We start from the raw sequence: 25113 nt of genomic DNA, 5'->3' as shown, positions 1-25113 counted from the left end.
GTGGGAGGTTTCATGGCTAAATTGGAGCAGCCTGGTGGCCAATCTTTATTGATTGCACATTGCACCAGTAAGAGCAGAGTGTGAAGCTTCAATTAGGAGGGTAAGAGGGATTCTCTCTCATCCTCTCACTCACTATATATCTCTCTACATCTCTCTCTCTCTCTCTTTCTCTCTTTCTTTCTTTCATTCTCTTTCTAGTTATATTCTTCAGAAAATATATTTGTAGTTTAATCAGTTAAAGTAATGCTGTTGTTTTTGTTTTTAATAAAACACCACAATCAGTCTCATTATTTGTTTATTCCAACAAAATCCTAAAGATGTATTCTCTCATGATGACCGTAGGAGAGAACCCTGGTTTCAAGCATTTAATAATAAGAGCTTGAGCCCTGTTACAACATTCCACCCCCCCCAAATAGAACACATGATTATAATGAAGATTCATATTTATTATGAAGTTAATAAAGGTGTGGCTATAGAGAATACCCAGCCTCTTTATTTTTTCCACCAAACGTACCGAAAACATACCGAACTGTGGGGTTTATACAGAGGTGTGAACTGAAATGGGAATTTTCTGTACAGTTGCACCCCTAACATGCTTCCTAAATGAACCTCAGTGTATTAAAAATAAATACAGGAAATGTGGGGTAAATATGGATACATGGGCTCTTCAGTGCTAAAGTCCTATTCCTCATCACTGCTTATTTCTTATGTTGAAGACTCTGACTGACACTGGCTCGCAGAACTATTTGAAGGTATATGGTTAGCATGAGTGTGTTTGTGTGTGTGTGTGACTTTGTGTACTCAGGTGCATGAGTGTGTGAGTGTGTGAGTGTTTGTAAGCTCAGGTAAGCTTAAGCATGCACTAATGCTGCAGAGGCTGACCTGAAGTTTATAATCGTGTTTGTCACTGAAATAATCTTGCAATGAATGCTCCTAACGTGTGGGTGGGTGTATGGATGGATGGATGGATGCTCGGATGGATGGATGGATGCTCGGATGGATGCTCGGATAGATGGATGGATGCTCGGATGGACAGATGGATGCTCGAATGGATGGATAGATGTTCGGATGGATGCTTGGATGGATGGATGGATGGATGGATGGATGGATGTTTGGGTAGGTGGGTGTGGATGGATGCTTGGATGGATGGATGGATGCTCGGATGGATGTATGAATGGATTCTCGGGTGGATGGATGGATGAATGGATGCTCGGATGGATGGATGGATGGATGGATGGATGCTCCGGTGGATGGATGTTTGTATAGATAGATGGATGGATGCTCGGATGGATGGATGGATGCTTGGATGGATTGATGCTTGGATGGATGGCTGCTCGGATGGATGGATGGATGCTCAGGTGGATGGATGGATGCTCTCATGGATGGAGGATGCTCGGATGGATGGATGGATGCATGCTTGGATGGATGAATGTTTGGATGGATGGAGGGATGGATGCTCGCATGGATGGATGGATGGATGCTCGAATGAATGGATGCTCAAATGAATGGATGGATCGATGCTCGGATGAATGGATGGATCGATGCTCGGATGGATGGATGGATGCACGGATGGATGCTCGGATGAATGGATGGATCGATGCTCGGATGGATGGATGGATGCACGGATGGATGCTCGGATGAATGGATGGATGGATGCTCGGATGGATGGATGCTCGGCTGGATGCTCCTGAACAAGTTTGACCATAAAAGTCACCTAGATCTTTTTCAGGTTAATTAAGTAATTAAAACTAGGATGAGTCAATTATCTCTCTAATTGGCCTCTTTCTGCTAAACCCAGAATAACCCCTCTAACAGGACTGCAGGACGTCCACGTCTCTGTTTCTCTAGATCTCTGAATCCCTGCCTTTTTGATGCCACTGTGTAATTGATCATCACCACCTCAAATCTTGTGACCGGGTCTCTGCACGAGTCTGTCCTCAGCTCCGACAGTCGTTTAATGAGACGATTCAGCAGCAACAGAGAGTCTGCTCAGCCTGGACGAGTGTGACCACAGGAGGAGAGCGGTGGAGGGCTGGTGGATGGTCAGAATGTGTTTTGGTTGAATGACAGAACTGGTTTTAGTGTGGTTTGAAACTGGCATGTTCAGCATGGGGTTCCTGACAGGTCTGAGTACTGGTGTTTTATGGTTATTAACATGTCTTTCTTTTTTCCTTCCCAGGAGATTAAGAAGTTCATCAGTGGCGTCTCAGAGAAAATCAAAAAGACCAGAGATAAATATGGAATAAATGACAACGGATCAACAGAGGTGATGATGCATGCATGACACACGCATAAAGGCATGCAGAAACTTAATGCAATGCAAATACACACACCGTTTGTTGCTGACACAGGAGTTTAGATGCACACACAGATCTGGTTTGACCTTGGTAGGGAAAATGCTGATGAACAAAACAACTTGAAGCTGACTTTTAAATTAATGCATGAATTTAGGGAGTAGAGAAGTAGCGTCAGAAGCTGCAGAACTGTGTTCTCTGGAACAATGGTGCTCTTTCTCCAATATTTCACCAAGTTTTTCTTATATGAGCCCCGAATTTGTCCATACAAAGTTCTATACATATCCATAACTGTTCATACTAATATCTAACTAAATCCATCTGTCCCTCTTTCCTTACCCACCCATATCCGTTCATAACATCCTCATACCCCTCAGTACCCAACTATAACATCCCCATATTCAGCTATACCCATCCCTATTTAATTTATATCTATTCCTAACTTGTCGTATTTTTCTCACTGTAAGACGCACCGGATTATAAAGCACACTATCAATAAACAACAATATGTTCTGGTCTATTTCTAAACGTAAGACAATTCTGTGATACTCTATTAAACACATCTTAGTAGACTGCCCTGCACTTTTAACCACCAGAAATAACTATAGGGTTACAAATATGAAAGAACTTTAATGCACCAGATTAAAAGGTGCATTACGTGACACTAGTAAGGAACAAGGGTGTCACCATGTTTTCGCCATGGGTGGAAATAACTGGGAAGCAAAGTAAAACTGTAATTCCTAAAAAATAAAAATGAAATTAAAGTCAGACCAGCACTGGATCTTAATCTACACAGATTTCTCTCCTTAAAACTGTTTATTGGGGTGAGTAAAGTGCTTCTGTTTATGTACAGTAAGCTTAGATTTCCACTAAGGATAAGCCAAACAGCGCTACGCTGAGGAACTATGAGTGTTTTGGTAAGCCAGGGCGATATTAGCTAGCAGTTCGCCCCAAGTAGCTTGTTTTAAAACGGTAAACACGTAAACTACAGACCGATATACTCGCCTCTGAACGGTGAAAGAGCTAGTGCTGAGTAGCTAATGCTAATGTTGCTCCAGCAGTGCTAGCCAGGGTAAGCAACAGGTTACAGGCTGAAAATACTTCTCTGAACGGTGAAAGAGCTAGCACTGAGCGTGATTAGAGGCTGATGATAATACTGCTTCAATCTTCATTCAAACCCTCCATACGTCTCCCCATACCCATCTGTACCCTTTCCCATTTCCATCCCTATCTATCAATACATCCCTAAAACCGTCTATACCCTCCATTAATTGATAGACCAACAAAAAGTAGCACATAATTGTGAAGCTTTATTAAGTATTTATATAGAGGGGATGAACACTTTTTGATGTCACACTTGGCAGATTTATATTTGGTAAAAATTTTGTTTTTTCATTCCCATACATATCAGTATTCATCTCATATTTAACTATTAATAAATCCAATTTCCCAATACACATCTATGCCCATTCATACCATCCCCACATCCAATTATAGCATCTATATTCTTCCCCTTCCATCCTCATATCCATCCATACCTATTTCCATCTTAACTTTACCAATGCCCATATCAATTCATAACTTAGCATAATAAACCATTCCTCTAGCCCTCCATATACATACCTATCCTTTTGTTCATTATCACCCATCTCTGTCTGTACCAACCTTTAGTTGTCAGTCGGTTGCAGGGATGGGCAATTCATTTTCATGACATTGCAATGTTTTAGAGAGTCAGACTAATGTAGTTAGCTCGGTTTTGCCCAATACATATTAGGGCTGGGGCGGTATTGATTTTGTATAACCGCGGTAAAAAACTAACGCATCACCGCGATATTGCGGTTAACCGCGAGACCCCCCCCCCCCCCCCCCAAAAAAAAAAAAAAAAAACACCGCAAATTTATTGGTAACAAATCTTTATTCTTCAAACCATACAGCCTACATACAACCTCTACATAAACCATAAATACAGCATAACAAGTGAACATATGCTGCCTGTATAATTCGTCATTGTACAGCTAACCTGTCTTTTTCCGTGCAGACTTTTTGAAGGAGGAGCTTGTCCGCCTCCCCCTTCTCCATCCATAGATCTATTTTAGGGCTGGCCCGAATAGCGGTTTTGAGCTCAGGATATTCGGCAGTAATTGGTAGCGAATATTCTAATATTCGTTTAAAAAAAAAAGACGAATTAATCCACAGCAAAATTTTCCACTGACCCCCGGCCCCGAAAAAAATATATTTCTCACCCCTTTCCTCGGGCCGTTCGGGCTCAAGGCTCAAGAAGTCTGTGATAGGCGTCTGTTTTTTTTTTTTATTCACACTCTTCTTATTTCTCATTAAATATCTACTAGATACAGATTATATCTGTACAGTATCATTTATTTCACTTCCCTCCTGAATATTTGGAGTGTATTATGTCTCCTTATGTTGTGTAGTTATGTAGTTTTCACCCCAGAATTTCTGCTGCCTCACACCAGGCTTCGGCTGCATCGCAGGGCAGGAGCGCAGCTGCGTTACGGCTATTTCGTTTGAATTGTGCAGTGCAGAGTATTACAGATTTTGTATTTTTGCACTTGGGCTATTAGCTCAATATTAAATATTTCGTTTGTTTATAAATTATTTTATATTCTTAAACCATGTTAAATTATATTCGATTGGAGGAAATTAATTCAGACATCATTTCTTTTTTGTCCCGTTACCGTTCCGCAAAAAAAATCCTTCTTTTAATCCCGCATCAGCCCGCCACATACACAGTTTTGCCGCACCTGCCCCGCGGTCCTAAATAAATTTAATAAATTACATTTAGTGCTTAAAATAAAAAAAAATATTTATTAAAACCGCGCTGAATAGTGCGGTCACGTTTCTTACCACATTACAAAAAAAAAAAATCGGTGTGTGTGTGCGCGTGTCGGTCCATTCTCCGCTCCTTTTTTGTGCTTAGGGTTTTTTTTGTTGCGTGCATGAGAATCACTGCGTGATTATTACAATTTTCTTAACTATTTATTAATGTGCTCCCACATCCTCTGGATTGATTAAACTCCTGTTCCCGCCAATAACAATTCAGTTCTGTCTGTGCCGCAAGATATCCTGACGGGACCCGCGTCATATAATATGTTGATTAAAATGTCGTGACGTTAAGAAATCGGCTCGCAAGAGACAACCGACCAAAAAAAAGACATTAGTTCCATTTTAAAATAATAGAAACCTGTCCTTTATGTTTGACAATTTTTGTTTCACTTTACGTGTCCTTACTCATCTGAAGTTTATTTATCTGAACTGAGTTTCATATGGTTATATTTGTAGCGGTTCTGAACTCAGTTCCGCGTGCTGTGAAAGAGACAAGGCGCAGCGCATTTTACCTCAGACTTGGTCAGATAACAACATTTCAGTAAAGATGGTGGTTATAGTTTTATATCATTGCTTTGCTGTTTGAACTACACTTCAACCAACCTTACTATTTTTACCAAGACTGAGGCGCAATGCCGCGCGTTCTCCGCGGTGCTCACGCAGAACAGCCAGCAGCCAGACAATGAATTAATATATTTTACTTTCTCAAAATGTGACCACGGAACACCTTACATGGCTCTATGGTTTACCTTGAGGTGGGTGAATTAGTTTGATGTGTTGGCGAGAGGTGCAGACACCACTTTCCGGCAAATCTTGCAGATGATTCTCTTCTGTTCTGAGTCTTTTTCTTCCTTTTTTCTCAACTTACTGAGCCTGCCCTGTAGCTTCCATTTCCGAGCCAATATTAGTGCTGCTAATCTTCACTCTCTTCAGCAGCCTCAATGGAGACGAAGTGAGCAGGAGACTCCAGAGCTGTTCTGACCTCAATGAGTACCACGCACCGCGTTTTGCTTAACCCATTCGCTGCCGCGCCAGTGCACCAATATCTATCGCGATCAAAATATATTTGATATATTGCACAGCCCTATAGTATAGGACTTACACTTGACATATTAATACTGAATTCACCACAGTTGTGCTTATATGGAGCATTTTACCGCTCAAAACGCAGTCAATCAGATTTGACAGCCATAAAAAAATGCGGTAATGACTGTAATGAGCTCATCACCGCGGTGACGTCCCATAACCGCGGTATTGCGGTAATAAAATTATCGTCACAGCCCTAATACATATATACTGTAGGCCTGTACAGCATTTTTATTAACATTTTAACAGTAAATTAAACATTAGAATGATCAAATAAAATGTGGTGGATTATACAATAATTTAAACATGTGATGATTCAGTTTTGAAAACTGTAAACATTTTGCATTGTTTTGACTAGCACCACAGCCTGACATAAAATAACACAAATAACAGCATCGCTTTAATTTAATAAGGAAAAGTAAATGAAACATTGCAGTGATGCAGTGAACATGTTGAGCACATAATTATATACATTTTTTAATGAATGATGTTTAAATTATATAGCACATTTCTAGAAACCAAAGGACACTTTACAATTTACATGTTTTACACACAACCATTCATACTCATCACTCATCCACACACCAGGGAAAAGCGGCAGCCAATAGCACACAGCGTACTCTCAACCGGAAACAACCATCCACCTGAGTGCCAATCCATATCTGGGCACAGTCATACATATACACTTACATACATACATGTACATATACATATACACATCTGATTAATTTAGAGTATTCAATATTTCTGGGCAATTTGGTGTATTCAATTTACCAGATCAATTTTAGAGTATTAAATCTTTCTGGGCAATTTAGAGTATCCAATTTACATAATATTTACATAAATAAAGTTTTTGGACTGTGGGAGGAAACCGGAGTCCCCAGAGGAAACCCATGCAGACACAATAAAAAATGCAATAAATGCAATTGGATGTTTGTTCTACCTCAGTTTTTCTTTGTGTTCAGTGAGAAGAATCTGGCCTGTTTTGGGCTTGGACAAGTGGATTGAAGTCAGGTTGAATATCTGATGTGGAAATGCAGTGGACAGCACAAATCTGTTTTATGAACAACTGGATATTATTTTTTCCTAAGTTTGGTGTTCTATTACTCCAAATGATTCAGTGATATCACTCGGAGCATATATCTTTAATACATGAATAAGAAAACTTTAAGAATTTGGTGGTGAATAATTGCTTGTATGTGAATGTATGAGGCTAACTAACTGTTTGCTGTTGTTTTTCAGCCTAAAGTTTTGTACCAGCTGGACAGGATCACTCCGACCCAGCTGGAGAAGTTTCTGGAAACGTGCAGAGACAAGTACATGAGGTGTGTTTATCTGTCAACTACGAGCCAATTATCCTGTAATAACACCACCATGTCTGCCCTGCAGGAATGTTATCCTGACAAGTGAAAAAATGTTAAATCTAATCAGCATTTCTTATGTCTCTCATGACTAAACTGCTGATGGTTTGTGGCATTGGGTTCACACAAACACATAAATGTAACTGCCGTAAGGTTGTGTTGAGATGCTGTTCAGGTGTACAGAGAGATCTGTAGGCAGAAGTGTTGCTGCTCAGTGCGGAGGATTAAATAAATCTGTACAGGTAATACTTAAATCCAGCTCTGACTCAAGTGTGACAAAAGACACCACTTTTAAATAGAACTCTACCTGAAGTTTAACATTTCACTGGCAAGGCAGTGACAGGGATTAAAAGTTATGTTTGTAAATGACTGTGGTGTTGGTTTCAGTAGAACTGATGATGTGGTTTGTGTTATTGTTCTTTTTATAGATGTAAATGTTGATTGTGTTTATGCTGGGCATGTCCCAATCACATTTTTGCCCCTGTAGTCATTTGCGTATATGTACATGGTGGTAGTGTTGATGTAAATGGTGGTGTAGTCATTGGTGTAGCTATAGATGATGGTTGTGTTGATGTAAACGGTGGTGCAGTCATTGGTGTAAATTTAAATGGTGGTAAAGTTGATGTAAATGGTGGTATAGTCCTTGGAGTAGATGTAAATAGTGGTTTAGTCATTGGCGTAGATGTAAATGGTGGCAATGTTGGTATAAATGGTGGTGTAATCATTGGTGCATATGTTAATGGTGGTAGTGTTGATGTAAATGGTGGTATAATCATTGGTGTAGATGTAAATGGTGGTAGTGTAGATGTAAATGGTGGTGAAGTCACTGGTGTAGATGTGGATGAAGGTAGTGTTGATGTACATGGTGTAGCCATTGGTGTATATGTTAATGGTGTAGATGTTGATGTAAATGTTGGTATAGTCATTGGTGTAGATGTAAATGGTGATAAAGTTGATGTAAGTGGTGGTGAAGTCATTGGTGTAGATGTAAATAGTGGTGAAGTCACTGGTGTAGATGGAAATGGTGAAAATGTTGATGGAAATGTTAGTGTAGTCATTGGTGTTGTCAATTACAGTAGTGTTGATCTAAATGGTGGTATAGTCCTTGGTGTACCGTATTTTTCGGGCTATAAGGCGCACTTAAAATACTTATTTTTTCCCAAAAATCGTCATTGCGCCTTATAATGCAGTGCGCCTTGTGTATGGATTTTGCTTGTGTTTACTGACCTCGATTTTATGTGGTACACGGCGCTCTGTTGTGCAGAATTCCTCACCCACGCCAGAAAAAGATCCCCCTCTTGGGCTAGCGCGCGGTTACCTTTGACTGCCGTACTGCCTCTCGGCTGTGGCTCAGGGTAGCTAGTTTCCACTGTAGCTCCGTGGCCAGAACAAGGTGCCGGTAAACTTTCCTTTCCACCCGTTCTGGGGTAATAGCACAAACTGTTTCTTTTTAGCGCCCACTTCTAAGTAAAGTTAACCTCTTAACACGCGCTGGCCCACCGGCGGGCCAGAAATATTTAATATTTCATAACTGGCTGTGTTTCTGAATAGTTATGAACAGTTACAGGTTCAATATAGACATCCAATATACCATTTTAAAGCTTAGAATCTCTGCTTTTGAGCTATTTAGCCTATTTAGCGGAATATCCTTTCAGAAAATAAACATTTAGGGCGAAATATGCCTTGGTTATGATTTTAATAATTCATAACTCTCATATTTGCGTTTATCGTTCGTCCATATTTCATCGAATGCGGTCATGTCATACACCATTCGAACCGTCTGGCTCTCCGGATTCCAGAACTGTGCTTTTACTGTAGGATGTATGTTTCATGAATTAGAGCTGCGTCAGAGCGCATGTTTCCAGTAATAAAAGGCTCTCCTTTTGTCCTGGGGTAACCTCCGGTCACTGCCGCCACCCCCCGAACACACACCCGCGCTCAGCCACAGGTCCTACCTTCAAAACGCGTCCAGACTAAAGAGAATCCATCAATCCAGTCTCCTGTAATCCACAGTTATATCCAAACAGCGCTGGAAATCACTTCATCCAGAAATGAAACTTATCCAATCTTTATCTCTGTTTTAAAACCGTTTTATTCACCGAATTCGGCACAACACGCTATTATAGTCAGAAGCCTCGCGGAGTAATGCGGTACTTGCTGTGCTTCAACATAATATTATGGTCTGTCGGAGCGTTGCGGCTACCGTTGTCAGGAGCGTCGCGGAGTAATACGGTACTTGCTGTGCTTCAACATAGTAATATTATGGTCTGTCGGAGCGTTGCGGCTACCGTTGTCAGGAGCGTCGCGGAGTAATACGGTACTTGCTGTGCTTCAACATAGTAATATTATGGTCTGTCGGAGCGTTACGGCTACCGTTGTCAGGAGCGTAGCGGAGTAATACTAACTGTGCTTCAACATAGTCTTACGGTGTGTGTGTAAGGACCGTGAAATGGCTCCAGTTAAGAGACATGCTTAAGAGACATTTAGTGCGCCTTATAATCCAGTGCGCCTTGTGTATGGACTAACACTAAAAATAGACCGTTCACTCATCGTGCGCCTTATAATACGGTGCGCCTTATAGTCCGAAAAATACGGTAGATGGAAATGGTGGTGTAGCCATTGGTGTAGATGTAAATGTTAGTAATAAGGCATTCATGTAAATGCAGTATATGTAGATGTATTTAAAATGATGCTACAGGTGTTGGAATTGGTGAAAATAATGGTATAGCCATTGCTCTTTGTGTAAATAATGGTATAGATGTGGGCTAGGTGTAAATTGCGGTATATACAAATTGGTATAGGTGTAAATATTAATGGTGCTATATTGGTGTAAAACTTGTCATCGTCACTGACGTTTTGATGTGGTGATTGTGTTGTATTGATCAGGGCCCAGATGGAGCCGGGTTCAGCTGTAGGTGCTCTGTGTGCTCAGAGTATTGGAGAACCAGGCACTCAGATGACCCTGAAAACGTTCCACTTCGCTGGTGTCGCTTCCATGAACATCACTCTGGGAGTTCCTCGCATTAAGGAGATCATCAACGCGTCCAAAAACATCAGGTAAGAGTCTGAACTGTTGTTTTGAGACTGGGCCACTCTGAAAACTCCCAGTACCCCCACAGCCTCCCTGCAGTCTCATCAGCTTATTAGAACCTCAGGCCGAGGGTTAAGGGCTGCGTTAGGCTGATGGCGTCATGCTAATTAGCCTCCATTCACTGTAATTTACTCTCAGCCACATTAGTGCTTTGGGTTTAATTGTTGGGTTTTAATCTTGTGAAAGTGGCTGCGGGTCACTGTGCATCTGCAGCCGGATCACGTCTGGATCTGACCGCGGATAATGCCCTGCTTTTCTCACCCTCTCAGAGAGAGGCCAAACATTTAGCAGCAGCTCTGGAGGGCAGCAGAGGGGGCAGGACTGAGAGGTTAGCTTCTACTTAACTTTGCTGAACAAGGGCGAAAACACACAACCTTACAAACGTCATCCAGGGACATGGATAAAATATGTGCAGTAGAGTGGAACACAGGAAAAAGCCTTGAGGGTAAGACCCCCCTGCATATTTTGCCACATTAACTAAACGGCTGTGGGCTAATTAATTTCATAATTTAATCTGCATCACAGCATTCCTGCTATTTATACTCCTACATAGCTTCTAAGCTAAAATAAAATAAATGTTTTTTAAATGAATGATAATTGATGGTCCAAAGGGGCGGCATTATACTTTTTTTCCAGGAACGTTATTGTCAGAGTGCCTGCCAGTGCCACCTAATTTCTCAATATTGCAACCTTCATTTTTTTTTTGTCACAACAGTGTGACCAGCAGTCTGTGTGTTTCAAGGCTCATATTCCTGTCTAAATCAATCAGAGCGAGTGAAGGGAGGAACCCCACTGTGATATAATTATATTTCAGATTCATCACTCAGAATCCAACGGAGGCGTGTTTTCAACATAATTATTTAAGAAAACAGCGATTAATTTAGCTCGCAAATACAGTTAGCTAGCATGGCCAGTTAGCCGCTAGCAATCTCCATTAACAATAGCAGCCTGTTAACCTAGCTAGCATTGGACTGACTAGTGTTGTAAAGGTATTGTGGTGTTGTAAAGGTATTAACTACAGACTGGAGTAAACTATAGTCATAATCCACATATCCTATAAAACACAGGATCTACAACCACTAACCAGCACAAACACACCAATCTGTTCTTACAAACAGTTATTAATTTAGCTCGGAAATACAGTTAGCATCGCCAGTTAGCCGTTAGCCATCTTAAGTAAAATTTGCAGTCTGTTGGCCTAAATAACTAATAAATAACTAATTTAAGTGAAATAGAACCTTAATCCACATCTAATATCAAACCACATATCTTACCAGCTCTAACCAGCACTAAGAAAACAATCTCTTATTAAAAAACAGTGACTCATTTAGCTCGGAAATACAGTTAGCGTCGCCACTACGTGTCATAATAAAAGTCATCAGCTCAGCTTGTAAACCAAGAACAAAAAAGAAAATCAATTTTATTCATTTTGACTTTACTGAGTACACTTTTAATCAAAATATGGTAAAATGTATAAATTCTTTTAATATCTGCATCTAATTTTTATGTGTTTTAAGCAGGGCTGGTGTAGATTATTACTGCAGTGCAACACATTTCAACTATTAATGTAAAAATGCCCTAGAGTGTATTTACTCTTTAAAACATTTAATTAGCCGTTGGCATGTGTGACTTTTTTCCTAAAAACATTTTGTAATTTTAGTGAATAAAGGCTGTGCGTGTCATGGCGTGGGGCAGACCCACAGTTCACCCCGCCTCCTCATTTCACATCATTTTAATGATGAAGGCAAAATTAAAGTACACAGTCATCATTACCAGTCACATCAATTGCATAAATGTAATATAATGTAAACCTTCCATATAATGATGAAAGGTATTAAAATTATTTGGCAAAAATTATGTGCTCTTTATTATACATGTATCTCTTTCTCTGTCTCTCTCTCTTTCTCTCTCTTTCTCTCTCAGCACCCCTATTATTACTGCTCACCTTGATACGGAGGATGATGCAGACTTTGCTCGGCTGGTGAAGGGCAGGATTGAGAAGACACTGCTTGGGGAGGTACACACACACACACACACTCCACAACCGCTGTAAAGTCTAGTTGAAACGTCCTGCAGTTCAGCACATTTCCTTCATTTGCCTGTACACAGTAAATGCAGTGTTTCAGTAATAGGAATCTGTAGCGGTTCAGTGTGTCCTGCTGCTGCAGAGCTACAAAAAAAGTGCTTCATGCTGCTGTGATTTATTTGGTTTTACAGTTCTTAAAAAACTGATGCCGTTGGAACTCTCGTTTAATAAGGAAATTACCCATGAAAAGGTTACATATAGATGTAAAGGACCAATATGTAACTTATTTTCAGTAGTTAAAAAATCCCACTTGTCATTTACCCCTGTTATTAAACAAGTGCTGCTTAAAATGTGCCTTATATTTCAGTGTGTCTTGTGTTTGAAAATATACCAGAAAATTTACGTTTATTGATAGTGCCCCTTATAATCATGTGCGCCTTATAGTTAAAACTGTGTCATTCTAAATAGGAGCATGATCCCCTACCTCCAGGAAGTGGGACACAAAGCACTTTTCCAATGTAATAACGACCCCAAACACACAAGTCTCCAAGATGACAACTTCCTTGCAGGGGAAGCTAAATGTAAAGGTGTGGGACTAGGCAAGTATGTGGGGCATTCTCAAGCAGAAGGTAGTGCATGACAAGGATTCTAACATCATCCAGCTCATTGATGTCATCATGGGGGGGATGAAAGTGGATTCCAGTAGCAACCTTTGCAGCCTTGGTGATTTTCATACTTAAGAGGGTTAAGGCAGTACTCGAGTTTGTTGTCAGCTATTTAATCATTAATAGCTGATTTAATCATTAATTTTTGCACTGAAAGGCACACTTAAAATTCTTTCTTTCTTTTTTTTTAATTGTCAATGCGCCTTAGTTATGAATTTTACCAGTCAAGTTGTAAGTAGCAGTAAAGCCACTCAGCTAAAATCCAGCATTATAAAGGAGTTTCAGTTTAGTTCTCTAGCACCAACGCTGGAGCATTATTAGCAGTAGCTGCCAACCCGGCAAAGCGCTAGTTTTTATCTGTTCAGAGAAGAGTACTATCGGCCTGTAGCCTGCTGCTAACCCCAGATAGCACTGCTGGAGCAGCATTAGCAACTAACCACAGCACTAGTTTTTTGGCTGTTCAGAGGCAATTATATCAGACAGTAGCCTGCTGGTAACCCCGGCTAGCAGTGCTGGAGCAGTATTAGCATAAGCCGCTAACCGTGCCAAGCGCTAGCTCTTTCGCCACTCAGAGGTGAGTATATTGGACTCTAGTCTAGTGTTTACTACGTTGGACAAACCGCTAGCTAATATCACCTTGGCTTACCGGAACATTTAAGGTTCCTCAGTGTAGCGCTGTCTGCTGGCAAGACCTGCTAAATTTAGAAGGAAAACTTGGCGACACCCCCATTCCGACATCTAGTTACTAGTGTTGCATGAAATACGCTTTATAATCTGGTGTTTTATGTATGAAAACAGACCTGAAAATAAAAGTTTATTGATAGTGTGCCTTATAATCCGGTGTGCCTTATATGTGAAACATATGGTAGCAACTATTGACTATCAACCCTCTGAGAAATCTATTCCAGGTGACCTCATAAAGGCACTAAGATTAAAATACAGAGAGTGTGCAGATCTGTTCTCAAAGCTCCTATAAAACATACTTTTTTAACGCTTTTAATGTTGAATATTAAATTTACAATGTAAAAGAAGGAAATCATAAAAGAAACAAATTGAATGAGAAGAGGTGTGTCCAAACTTTTGACTGGTACTGTTTGAGTTCATGTGGTGCAGTTGGTGTAGCGCTTACTGATTGTGTGTGTTTGTGTGTGTGTGTGTTAGATTTCAGAGTATATAGATGAAGTGTTTCTGCCGGATGACTGCTTTATACTGGTGAAGCTTTCACTCGAGAGGATCCGCCTCCTTCGACTAGAGGTACAGAATACACAGAACATACTCTCGCTCACTCACTCGCCTGCTCTGTCTCTCTCTCTCTCTGCTGTACTGTGTGCTCTCCTCTCTCTGGATCTATTATCTGTGTTATATGTACTCTCTGATTATCTTGTCTGAGAAGAGAATGGTGTGTGGGTGTGTGTGATTGATTTATTATAGTTTATCTTAAAGCTGATCTGTACTCTGTGTTTTACAGCCAATACAGCCATTTACTCGAACCACCACTCTCTCTGCATATTTCCATTTCTCTTTATTAATTAACACCTGTAGAAACCTATGCTTTTGAATACATGTAATCTTCATTTGGACGATAACAATCTACCAGTTTCAGACATTGACTGACATGTTGATTCCACATTTTTCCTACTCCGCCATGCAGAATTCTTTCAGACATATTATGTTGGAGTGGTTTCTTGGTGCACAGCCTGTTTCACATCACCCACATCACACATCATTGTTTTTTTTTATTTATTTATTTATTTTTTTTATATATAAAGCCATTCCTTGAGTAATTTTCTGGAATGTTTTGTGTCTGTTTCAGTCAGTCCACCTCTGCAATGGTCTCACTTTTTTAGCTTAAGGACTGTTTGATACAGTGAAGAATTCATAGTGGTCTATGATGGAGAGCTTGCGAGGCCCTGCTGCAGCAAAGCAGCTCCAAACCATGACATTTTCCACTCCGTTCTTTAAAGTTAATGAGGTTATTGTGCTGAAATGCTGTTTGTTTTGGGCCAAATACAGCTCTGGAAATAAATAAAAGAAAAATGATGAATAATTAAAAAGAATTTAATTTTACCTCTGGTATATAATCAAGAGGAAGATGGATGATCACAAGTCATCAAAACAAGCTGAACTGCTTGAATTTTTGCACCAGGAGTGGCATAAAGTTATCCAAAAGCAGTGTGTAAGACTGGTGGAGGAGAACATGCCAATATGCATGAAAACTGTGATTTAAAAACCCGGGTTATTCCACTAAATATTGATTTCTGAGGTCTTAAAACTTTATGAATATGAACTTGTTTTCTTTGCATTATTTGAGGTCTAAAAGCTCTGCATCTTTTTTGTTATTTCAGCCATTTCTCATTTTCTGCTAATAAATGCTCTAAATAACTATTTTTATATTTATCAAATGTTGTCCGTAGTTTATAGAATAAAACAACATTCATTTTATTGAAACATATACCTATGAATAGCAAAACCAGAGACACTGATTCAGAAACTGAAGTGGTCTCTTAATTCTTTATAGAGCTGTATGTTACTGAACACAAATAATTAGGCTTTGGAATCATCTGTCCAAAGCACACTGTTCCAGATGTCCTAATCTACGTGTTGTTTGGTAAACTTAGGTCTCGCCCTGTTTTTTTTTTTATTTTATTTTTTTTATTATTATTATTATTTATTTTTTTACAGTAAGTATTTCCTACTTGTTTTTTTTTTTGTCGTGAAACATTAGATTAGGGCTGCAATGTTTAGTTGGCATAATCGACAACGGAATTGTCAATGCAGAATTTTAATACTTTTTACACACACCCACCCACCCACACCCACCTTGAGGTCTGATCTTGGGCTTGGGTTGCTAGGACATTTCTAAATTAACCACGTTGGCCAGTTAGTTTAAATATTTTCCACTTGTTAATGAATTAGGCCACAGTGGACCTTCTGATTTCTAAGATCTGATTTCTAAGGGTCTGTTTAAACCTCTTTCCAGTGTTCTCTGCATCTACGCTCTTCTTTCTGAAGATCTCAGAGAGCTCTTTTAATCTGGTCATCATGATCCACTCACATCAACAATCAAGATCAATCCAAACTAATGTCTGAGGTTTAAATAAGATACTCGGACACTCCGTCCACATTTAACTTTTTCCTCACAAAAAAAATAATTTCACGTTATGATTAAGACAAAGGTTTTCATAATATTTTCATATTACTGCATCTATCCATCCATCTGTGCATTTCCCCATGTATTGATCTCTCTCTTGCTCTGTATCAGGTGAATGCGGAGACGGTGCGGTACTCCATCTGTATGTCGAAGCTGAGGGTGAAGCCGGGGGATATAGCGGTTCATGGTGAAGCGGTGGTCTGTGTGTCTCCCAGAGAGAACAGCAAGAGCTCCATGTACTACGTCCTTCAGTGGCTCAAACAGGAACTGCCCAAGGTGAACACAAACACACAGGGAGACACACACACGGACACAAACACACAGGGACCCACACACAGGGATACAGAGACACACACAGGAATCCATCATTTACTGACTTCATGGTTTGAACTAAACTAACTCTCACACAAACTACTGTCCAGCTGAATTGCACAATGCTGAATAAATAAGGTCGCAATATAACAAAATAATCGTAATGATCCATATCAACCATCATACATAATCATTCATCATCCATGTAATCCTTATCGCCCATCATACATTAATCATTACTTATCCATATTATTCATCATCCATATAATCCATATTATCAATCATGCATAAATCATTTATAAACCATATCATCTATATAATCAATCATCCATAAATCATCATTCATCATCCATATAATCCATATCATCCATCATGCATAAATCATAATTCATAAGACATATTATCCATCATCCATATATTCAATCATACATAAATCATTCATCATCCATATACTTCATCATCCATATATTTCATCAGCCATGTCTTCAATCATCCCTCATACATATCATCCCTCATACATATCATCCCTCATACATATCATCCCTCATACATATCATCCCTCATACATATCATCCCTCATACATATCATCCCTCATACATATCATCCCTCATACATATCATCCCTCATACATATCATCCCTCATACATATCATCCCTCATACATATCATCCCTCATACATATCATCCCTCATACATATCATCCCTCATACATATCATCCCTCATATGTATAATCCATAGCATACATATAATCTATATCATACACAAATCATTCATATCATCTATTATCCATATAATCCATATCATGTCATGCATAAATCATCCATATCTTCCATCATACATATCTTTCATCATTCATACAATCCATATGATCAATCATAATTAAGCATTCCTCATCTATATAATCCATATTATCCATAAATCGTTAACATCTTTCATTATCCATAAATCATTATTAATAATTCATATAATCAATCATCCATATCAGTCATCCATATCATCCATCATACTATATAGAACAGCATCAAAAATGGATAAATAAGATATTTTGTAGTGGCTATATACTAATTAAGATACACACTATATATGTTTGTGTATATACTTAATGTACAGTGGTAATTACATTTGTAAAAAAAACAAAAAAAGTGATTAAAACAGTAATTCAGTTAATCAAATTGATTTGTTTAATCTCAGAACCCTGTGTACAATATATGGACATAACCTCAGTAATTATTGTTGATCTCAAAGATACCCTTTGTTTTAATTTTATTAAAAAGAGCCTATAAATGTGAATCTGCAGGTGTATAAACTTGGTTTTAATGATTATTTTTTAAGGGTATTTGTTATATTCTAATTTTAAACGCCTGAAATTGGATTAATGAAAGGATTAAAATATAATTGCTGTTTAAAAGGTGTAATTGTGATATGCTTTTATTTTATTTTATTAATTGGTCATAAATTGACTTCATGTATTGCGGTTATTTCTAGGACAGTAAAAAACATTAGATATTATTACAGGCGCAGCAGTATCCATATTCTGGGATGGAGTGGGAATATACTGTTACTGTCAGTGTGCTTTCAGTAGTCATTATTCTGATTTGAACTCTTGAATATATAGGTTATTACTGAATACAGTAATTGCAGTTATTAACATGACAGATTATCTATAATTATTGGACGGTAGCTTTGTGGCAGGTTAGTTAAGTGAAGCATGCTTTTAACCGTGTGCAGTGTCAACTGTTTAATGATCGCGATCATCAGACCTGAGTAATGTGCATTATTGTATAGGTGTGATAGGGGTTTTTATTTATTTTTTTAATGCTTTTTTTTTTTTTTTTTTTTTTTTAGAAATCTTTATTGCTTTTTAAATTTGTGTGTGTGTGTGTGTGTAGGTGGTTGTGCAGGGTATCCCTGAGGTTGCCCGAGCCGTGATTCACATTGATGACCAGAGCGGCAGGCAGAAGTTCAAACTGCTGGTGGAGGGGGATAACCTGCGTGCGGTCATGGCAACCCACGGCGTCAATGGCAGCCGAACTACATCCAATAACACATACGAGGTGAGTGTTACTTCAGCCGGTAAGCCTGCTTTCCATGTAAATAATCATCCATGTTCTGCAACTATGCTCACATTATTATGAATTAATATGTAAATATATTAATATAAATAGGTGTCTAATATGTTCTTTTAATGTTTAGATTTAATAACAGTTTATTTATATAAAGCTTTTGATATTACTGTTTTCTGATACACACAATAATACCATACTTTTTGCACTATAAGGCACATATAAAATCCATTAATTTTCCAAAAAAAAAAATCAGTATGTATGAATTTTACCAGTCAGGTTGTAAAGAAGCAGTAAAGCCTCTCCGCTAAAGTGCAGCATTTAAGTTTAGTTCTATAGTTTAGTTATAGTATAGTTTAGAGTCTTGAGGCTGGAGTATTAGCATTAGCTGCTAACTGCACTAAGCGCTAGCTCTTTTGCTGTTCAGTAGTGAGAATTATCAGCATGTAACCTGCTGCTAACCCCGACTAGCACTACTGGACCAGTATTGGCATTACCCGCTAACTGCACTAAGTGCTAGTTAGCTCTTTCGCCGCTCAGAGGCGAGTATGTCGGACTGTAGTCTGCTGCTAACCCTGGCTAGCACTGCTGGAGCATCATTAACATTACCCGCTAAGCACTAGTTGGCTCTTTCGCTGTTCAGAGGTGAGTATATCGGACTGTAACCTGTGCGTTTACCATGTTAAAACAAGCCACGTAGGGGACCCAACAAACTTGAAGATGCAGCCTGTAGGTGTAACTGGAGTGAAAGGTTCTGATGTAGGGGGTATTGATGTAGGGGGATGAATACTTTTGCACGTCACACTTTTCAGATATTTAATGATTACATTTTTGAAAAACATTATTTTGTTGGTCTTTCACTTAAAATCTCAATAAAAAGTTACAATCGACCTTTTATTTCTTATTTCTTCTTTTTTTTTTTTAGGTGGAGAAAACTTTAGGTATCGAGGCTGCTCGGACCACCATCATCAATGAGATCCAGTACACCATGGTGAATCACGGCATGAGCATCGATCGCAGACACGTCATGCTGCTGGCCGACCTCATGTCCTACAAAGTAAGTGACTGGGAGTTTTTAAAATGAGAACTACCACCACTATGTTTGGCAGACAAAGTATTTTTTGTCATTTAAATGTAGTCTTAGTAATAGATTATGAATGTTTAAGTGTAGAGTTAGATTTATTTATTTATTTTTTGTTTACTAGGCAGTAATGTGTATTTTAATCAATTGAATCCATATTTTTAATGTTAGTGGAGTATAAATTCAGTTATAGGCTTTTGCATTTGAAAAAAGTTTTTTTTTTCTTCTAACTTTTCCTTGTAGTTTTTTGCAAACTGTCCTAACTCTGTGTGATTATGTAATGTCTGGATTTTATTATTTTTAAAATGTCAAAATATAAGCATAACATATAGAGAAACATGTAATATTTAGCATTTATGTTGTTAAATTAAATGCTCTTTGTATGAATATTAACCAATGACATGAATAATAATACAGTAATACAATAAGGTTTTTCAATTCAGCTGATGCTAAAAGTTCAGCCTGAAATCAGTTTTTTCACTACACAGCAGCATGTTTTTAATAAATTACCTGTCTGGTGAGTTTGGAGACACATTCAGTGTTTTTCATTATTTCTTTAATATTAATTTGCAATGTACAATAAAAAAATAATAATAAAGACATGAAAACAATTAAGGGACACATATGGAATCAGGTAGTAAACCGTAAAAGAAAAAAAAGAAAAATAAATAAAATTGATCCTCCACAATCTCCTGATCTAAACCTGATCAATTGAAATGGTGATTCGGAAAACTATTCCAGGTGACTCTCCCTCATTAAGACACAGATTAAAATACCAAGAGTGTGCAGATCGGTCCTCAAAACTAAATATGCTACTTAAAAGAATCTTAAGTATAAAACATATTCTGGTTTGTTTAACACTTTTTGTTACAGAATAATTCTGCATGTGTTCCTGTATAGCTAAATTTACAATGTTAAAAATCATAAAACAAAAAACATTGAAAAAAAAGAGGTATCTAAAGAGTGTCCACACTTTTGATTGGTAGTGTATGTCACTGGTGCTGGTGTTATCAGATACTATAGGCCAGATTTAAAAATTCAGACCATAACTTTTCTATTAGAAAGTAAGTTTAAATATAGCTATGCCTCATATTGATCGTAATAATCTGTATGTTTTTCTGGTCATTAGGGGGAGATCCTGGGCATCACGCGTTTTGGCCTGGCGAAGATGAAGGAGAGCGTTCTGATGTTGGCGTCGTTTGAGAAGACGGCTGATCATCTGTTCGACGCAGCGTATTTCGGGCAGAAGGACTCAGTGTGTGGTGAGTTTAATAAACGCCCAGCTGGGAGTTTTTGTGGATGATCATTTGTTTCAGGCTGTCAGGATGTCACATTTGATCTTTTTACGGTTAAGGTCATTTGTCACATTAGAGAATCCTGAGTCTGTGAGTCTGTGGACTGTCTTTAATAGAAAGGTCACTTTAGAGTGACAGCTTAAGGCCCGAAATCTAATTTCCCCCTGCACCAAAAGTGATCAATCAGCCAAGTCATGTTTAAAGGAGGACTCTGGTGTAAAATTGACTTTTGGTGTAGTATAACATGATAAAAAGTACTTACCTTTGATGAATAGCACAACTCTGTTCTTCCACAGCGTTCCGAGTTCCAAAAATTTCAAGTTTTTCCAAACACCCTTCAGACTGGGTGACACGGGGCATATGGTGCCCAGATAAATCGCTTTTCCATCGTTATTCAGGCTCAAAGTAGCTCCACACCTCATTGATAGAATCCAGAGAGCCCTGACATTTAAAACGAGGCAATTATAACTTAAAAAGTGCACAAGAAGCTAGACTGATTTGAGTTTTCATTGGCTGTAAGCCATAATCATCAACAATAAAATAACTTAAAATAGATCATTCTGTGTGTAATACATCTATATAATACAGATAAATAAATAAGAGACCACTTAAAATGATGAGTCTCTTTGATTTTACCAATTTGAAAACCTCTAGAATATAATCAAGAGAAAGATGGATGATCACAAGCCATCAAACCAAACTGAACTGCCTGAATTTTTTATATATTTGAGGTCTGAAAGCTCTGCATCTTTTTTTGTTATTTTAGCCATTTCTCATTTTCTGCAAATAAATGCTCTAAATGACAATATTTTTATTTGGAATTTGGGAGAAATGTTGTCTGAAGTTTATAGAATAAAACAACAATGTTCATTTTACTCAAACATATATTTATAAATAGCTAAATCAGAGAAACTGAAGTACTTTCTTAATATTTTCCAGAACTGTATGTATTGATAATAATTGTGCTGTTAATAGATTAATAGATAGGATTATTAATGTGTGGATATTGGGAATTATGAGTCTTTAATATTTCTCTCTCTCTCTCTCTCTCTCTCTCTCTCTCTCTCTCTCTCTCTCCAGGTGTGTCGGAGTGTATTATAATGGGCATTCCAATGAACATTGGCACAGGGCTGTTTAAATTATTACACAGAGCAGATAAAGACCCCACACCCCCTCGGAGACCCCTGCTGTTCGACAGCCCAGACTTTCACATCTCACTGGCCTCGTAACACACACACACACACACACACACACACACACACACTGTGATGCTCTTCAGTGGGTTGGTGGAGCATTGTGCGGCTGCAGAGTGTGTGCTACAGTGTGAGCACTGATGCGGTTTACAGCAGCTTTGAGTTTTTTGTTTTTATATATATATATATATATATTATTATGAAAAGAACCTCACAGTTCAAAGTTTACAGAGAGCACAGGGACTAGTGTATGTATTGAATACGTATGTACTGAGAGTTTTGGTTGGCACTGTTTTGGGGGTTTAATCTGAGTGTATTGAAGAATTCCTGTGAAAATGCTTCAGTTCTCTTTGCTGGAAGGAATCTCCACCCACTGTTCTGAGTTCAGTGAATGGCTTCTGCTTTATTCACCCCTGTTGGGCTGAAGTGATTGAACTCAAACCCGAGGAGGTTTAATATATTCTTTAATATCATTTATTGAACGGTTTTGTTCTGATTTGCCTTAAAATACACTCTAAAAAACAAAGTTTCCTAAAGGGTTCTTGAGAGCGAAGTCACTGAAAAGCCAATACAAAGAACTGCTTAACCAGCCAACCTTTCTCTGAAAAAAAGATCGGAAGAATCGGTTTTAAAGAACCTTCACATGCTGTAAAGATTCTATACCTTAAATGGAAGTTCTTTAAAAATGTTATATATGAGTAATCTTTTCACATAAAGGTTTCTTAGCAAGCTTCGTTTAATACAGTCTTCACATCGTATTTACAGAAGTGGTTCTGGAAAAAATGTCACTTTAGAACCACTATTGGGTCTGTTGGATAAGTTGAGTGTGAATAACCTTTTTTAAAAGAAGTTCCATATACCTTAAATATTCCATACCAAAGGTTTTTCTAGAACCTTTATTTAGGAAAATAGAACTTTCTGAACTTAAAAAAATAAAAACGGACTTTTGTTGGGTGCACTCGAAAGACGAGAGTAAAAGAAAATTAGGAACCTCTACATGCTGTAAAGATTCTGTATGAATTCTAAAGCATCTTTTTTTAGAACCTGTATGCTCTGCTATTTGAAGGGTTTAAATGGTTATTTGCATTCATATCTCATTCACAGAACAGGTTCCTAAAGGGACACTAGAGAAGAGCTGCTGTTTGCTAAATTAATTGTGCCATGGATGAGATGTGGAGGGTCTTTTTAAATGGCCTTCATGTTCTCGGTGTAGGTTTTGCAGCAAATACAATACAGGGGTTACGATACATTATATCAGTATAATACATTGATGCTGTAACCCAGGCAAAATATTGCTACTTAGTAAATTTCAAATGTAGTATATAATATAAAAAACAAGACAAAAAGTTGACACTTTATCCAGTCAGAACAGTGAGATCTAATGGCATAGTATAACACTGCAGTCTAGGGGGCGGAGTTTAATCACAGCAAAAAACGAAATACTGTATTTTTCGCACTATAAGGCACACCGGATCTGTTTATTTGGGTAAGTAAAGCGCTTCAATGTATTTACAGTAATGCTAATGCTGCTCCAGCAATGCTAGCCAGGGTTAGCAGCAGGGTACAAGCCGATAATACTAACCTCTGAACGGCAAAATAGTGGTCAGCGGCTAATGCTAATCTTGCTCTAGTCTCGGTGCTGGAGAACTAAACTAAAACTCCTGTATAAAACTGTACTTCAGCAGAGTGGCTTTACTGCTCCTTACAACCTGACTGGCAAAATTCATACATAAAACGCACTGGATTAAAAGGCGCATTGACGATATTTTAAAAAATTTAAGGATTTAGGTGCACCTTTATAGGGCGAAAAATGCGATAAACTGACAAAATATTATTTACATTTAATCTAATAATTACAAATCGATACTCTGTTTTCTACCCCTCTATTTTAGATACCATACCATAGCATCCATCCAGTTAACCATTGCAATGCCATCATAGCCACCCAGCAACTCCAAAGTAAGCACTAAGAATACCATAGCAACCACCTAGAGCAACCTAACAACTAGCATCTGGCAAATACAGTGGTTCATTTTAAAGAACCTACACATCTCACATCATCTGTATGTGTTCTATATATGCTTTTTCCTGGACCTTCTATAAAAGAGCAGTCCGTTAAAAAAAAATTCTTCTCTAGAGAACCCTTTAAGCTCTTTTGTGTTTGAGTGTACAGTGCTGTAAGTGTACGTTTTATGTACTGTATATATGTATTAAACATAAATAAACGTATGTATTGAACTCTGCCGGGAGATCTATTTATTTATTCATCTGTTTTATTGGGTCACAGTGCTCAATTTCGTTCCAAAAAGTTGCAATAACTAGGTTGTTACTAGCATTGACTAACAGGTATGTAGCTCAAATAAACAGTAGCCACCTGTTTTGTTGCTAGCCTACCTGCTACTAAATTGCACCATTTGTACGCAGAGTCACGTAGGCCTAATTTATCCTGTGTAAATCCTTCCTTTCTCACCCTTCTGTTCGAGCTTCCTGATGAAGTTGCTGAAGCTTCGTATTTTGCCAGCTGCAGGAATCACTAACCAGACTGTCTGGCTGGCTACTGTCCGCAATTAGTAGAAGGGGCTATCTTAAGGGGTATTCAGATAACTGTCATTGGGCTTTGCTGTATTGACCCTCACAGAATGTAAAGAGG

General features: G+C 38.4%; 1 protein-coding gene across 1 annotated transcript in view; it reads left to right on the top strand.

Moving 5' to 3' along the window:
• Window positions 1-24701, top strand: part of polr3a (polymerase (RNA) III (DNA directed) polypeptide A) — a 75179-nt gene extending 50478 nt beyond the window's left edge. The window contains exons 22-31 of the mRNA XM_022669061.2: window positions 2180-2266; window positions 7467-7549; window positions 10472-10642; window positions 12600-12693; window positions 14529-14621; window positions 16630-16794; window positions 18721-18885; window positions 19820-19951; window positions 21105-21237; window positions 22351-24701. Of these exons, the coding sequence (XP_022524782.1) occupies window positions 2180-2266; window positions 7467-7549; window positions 10472-10642; window positions 12600-12693; window positions 14529-14621; window positions 16630-16794; window positions 18721-18885; window positions 19820-19951; window positions 21105-21237; window positions 22351-22499 (1272 nt within the window). The 3' untranslated portion in view covers window positions 22500-24701. The remainder of the gene's footprint in view (window positions 1-2179; window positions 2267-7466; window positions 7550-10471; window positions 10643-12599; window positions 12694-14528; window positions 14622-16629; window positions 16795-18720; window positions 18886-19819; window positions 19952-21104; window positions 21238-22350) is intronic.
• Window positions 24702-25113: the final 412 nt, after the last annotated feature.

This window comes from Astyanax mexicanus, chromosome 15 (genome assembly GCF_023375975.1).
Source record: "Astyanax mexicanus isolate ESR-SI-001 chromosome 15, AstMex3_surface, whole genome shotgun sequence".
Taxonomy (NCBI): Eukaryota; Metazoa; Chordata; class Actinopteri; order Characiformes; family Acestrorhamphidae; genus Astyanax; species Astyanax mexicanus.
This window is presented reverse-complemented; position numbering and strand designations above follow the sequence as displayed.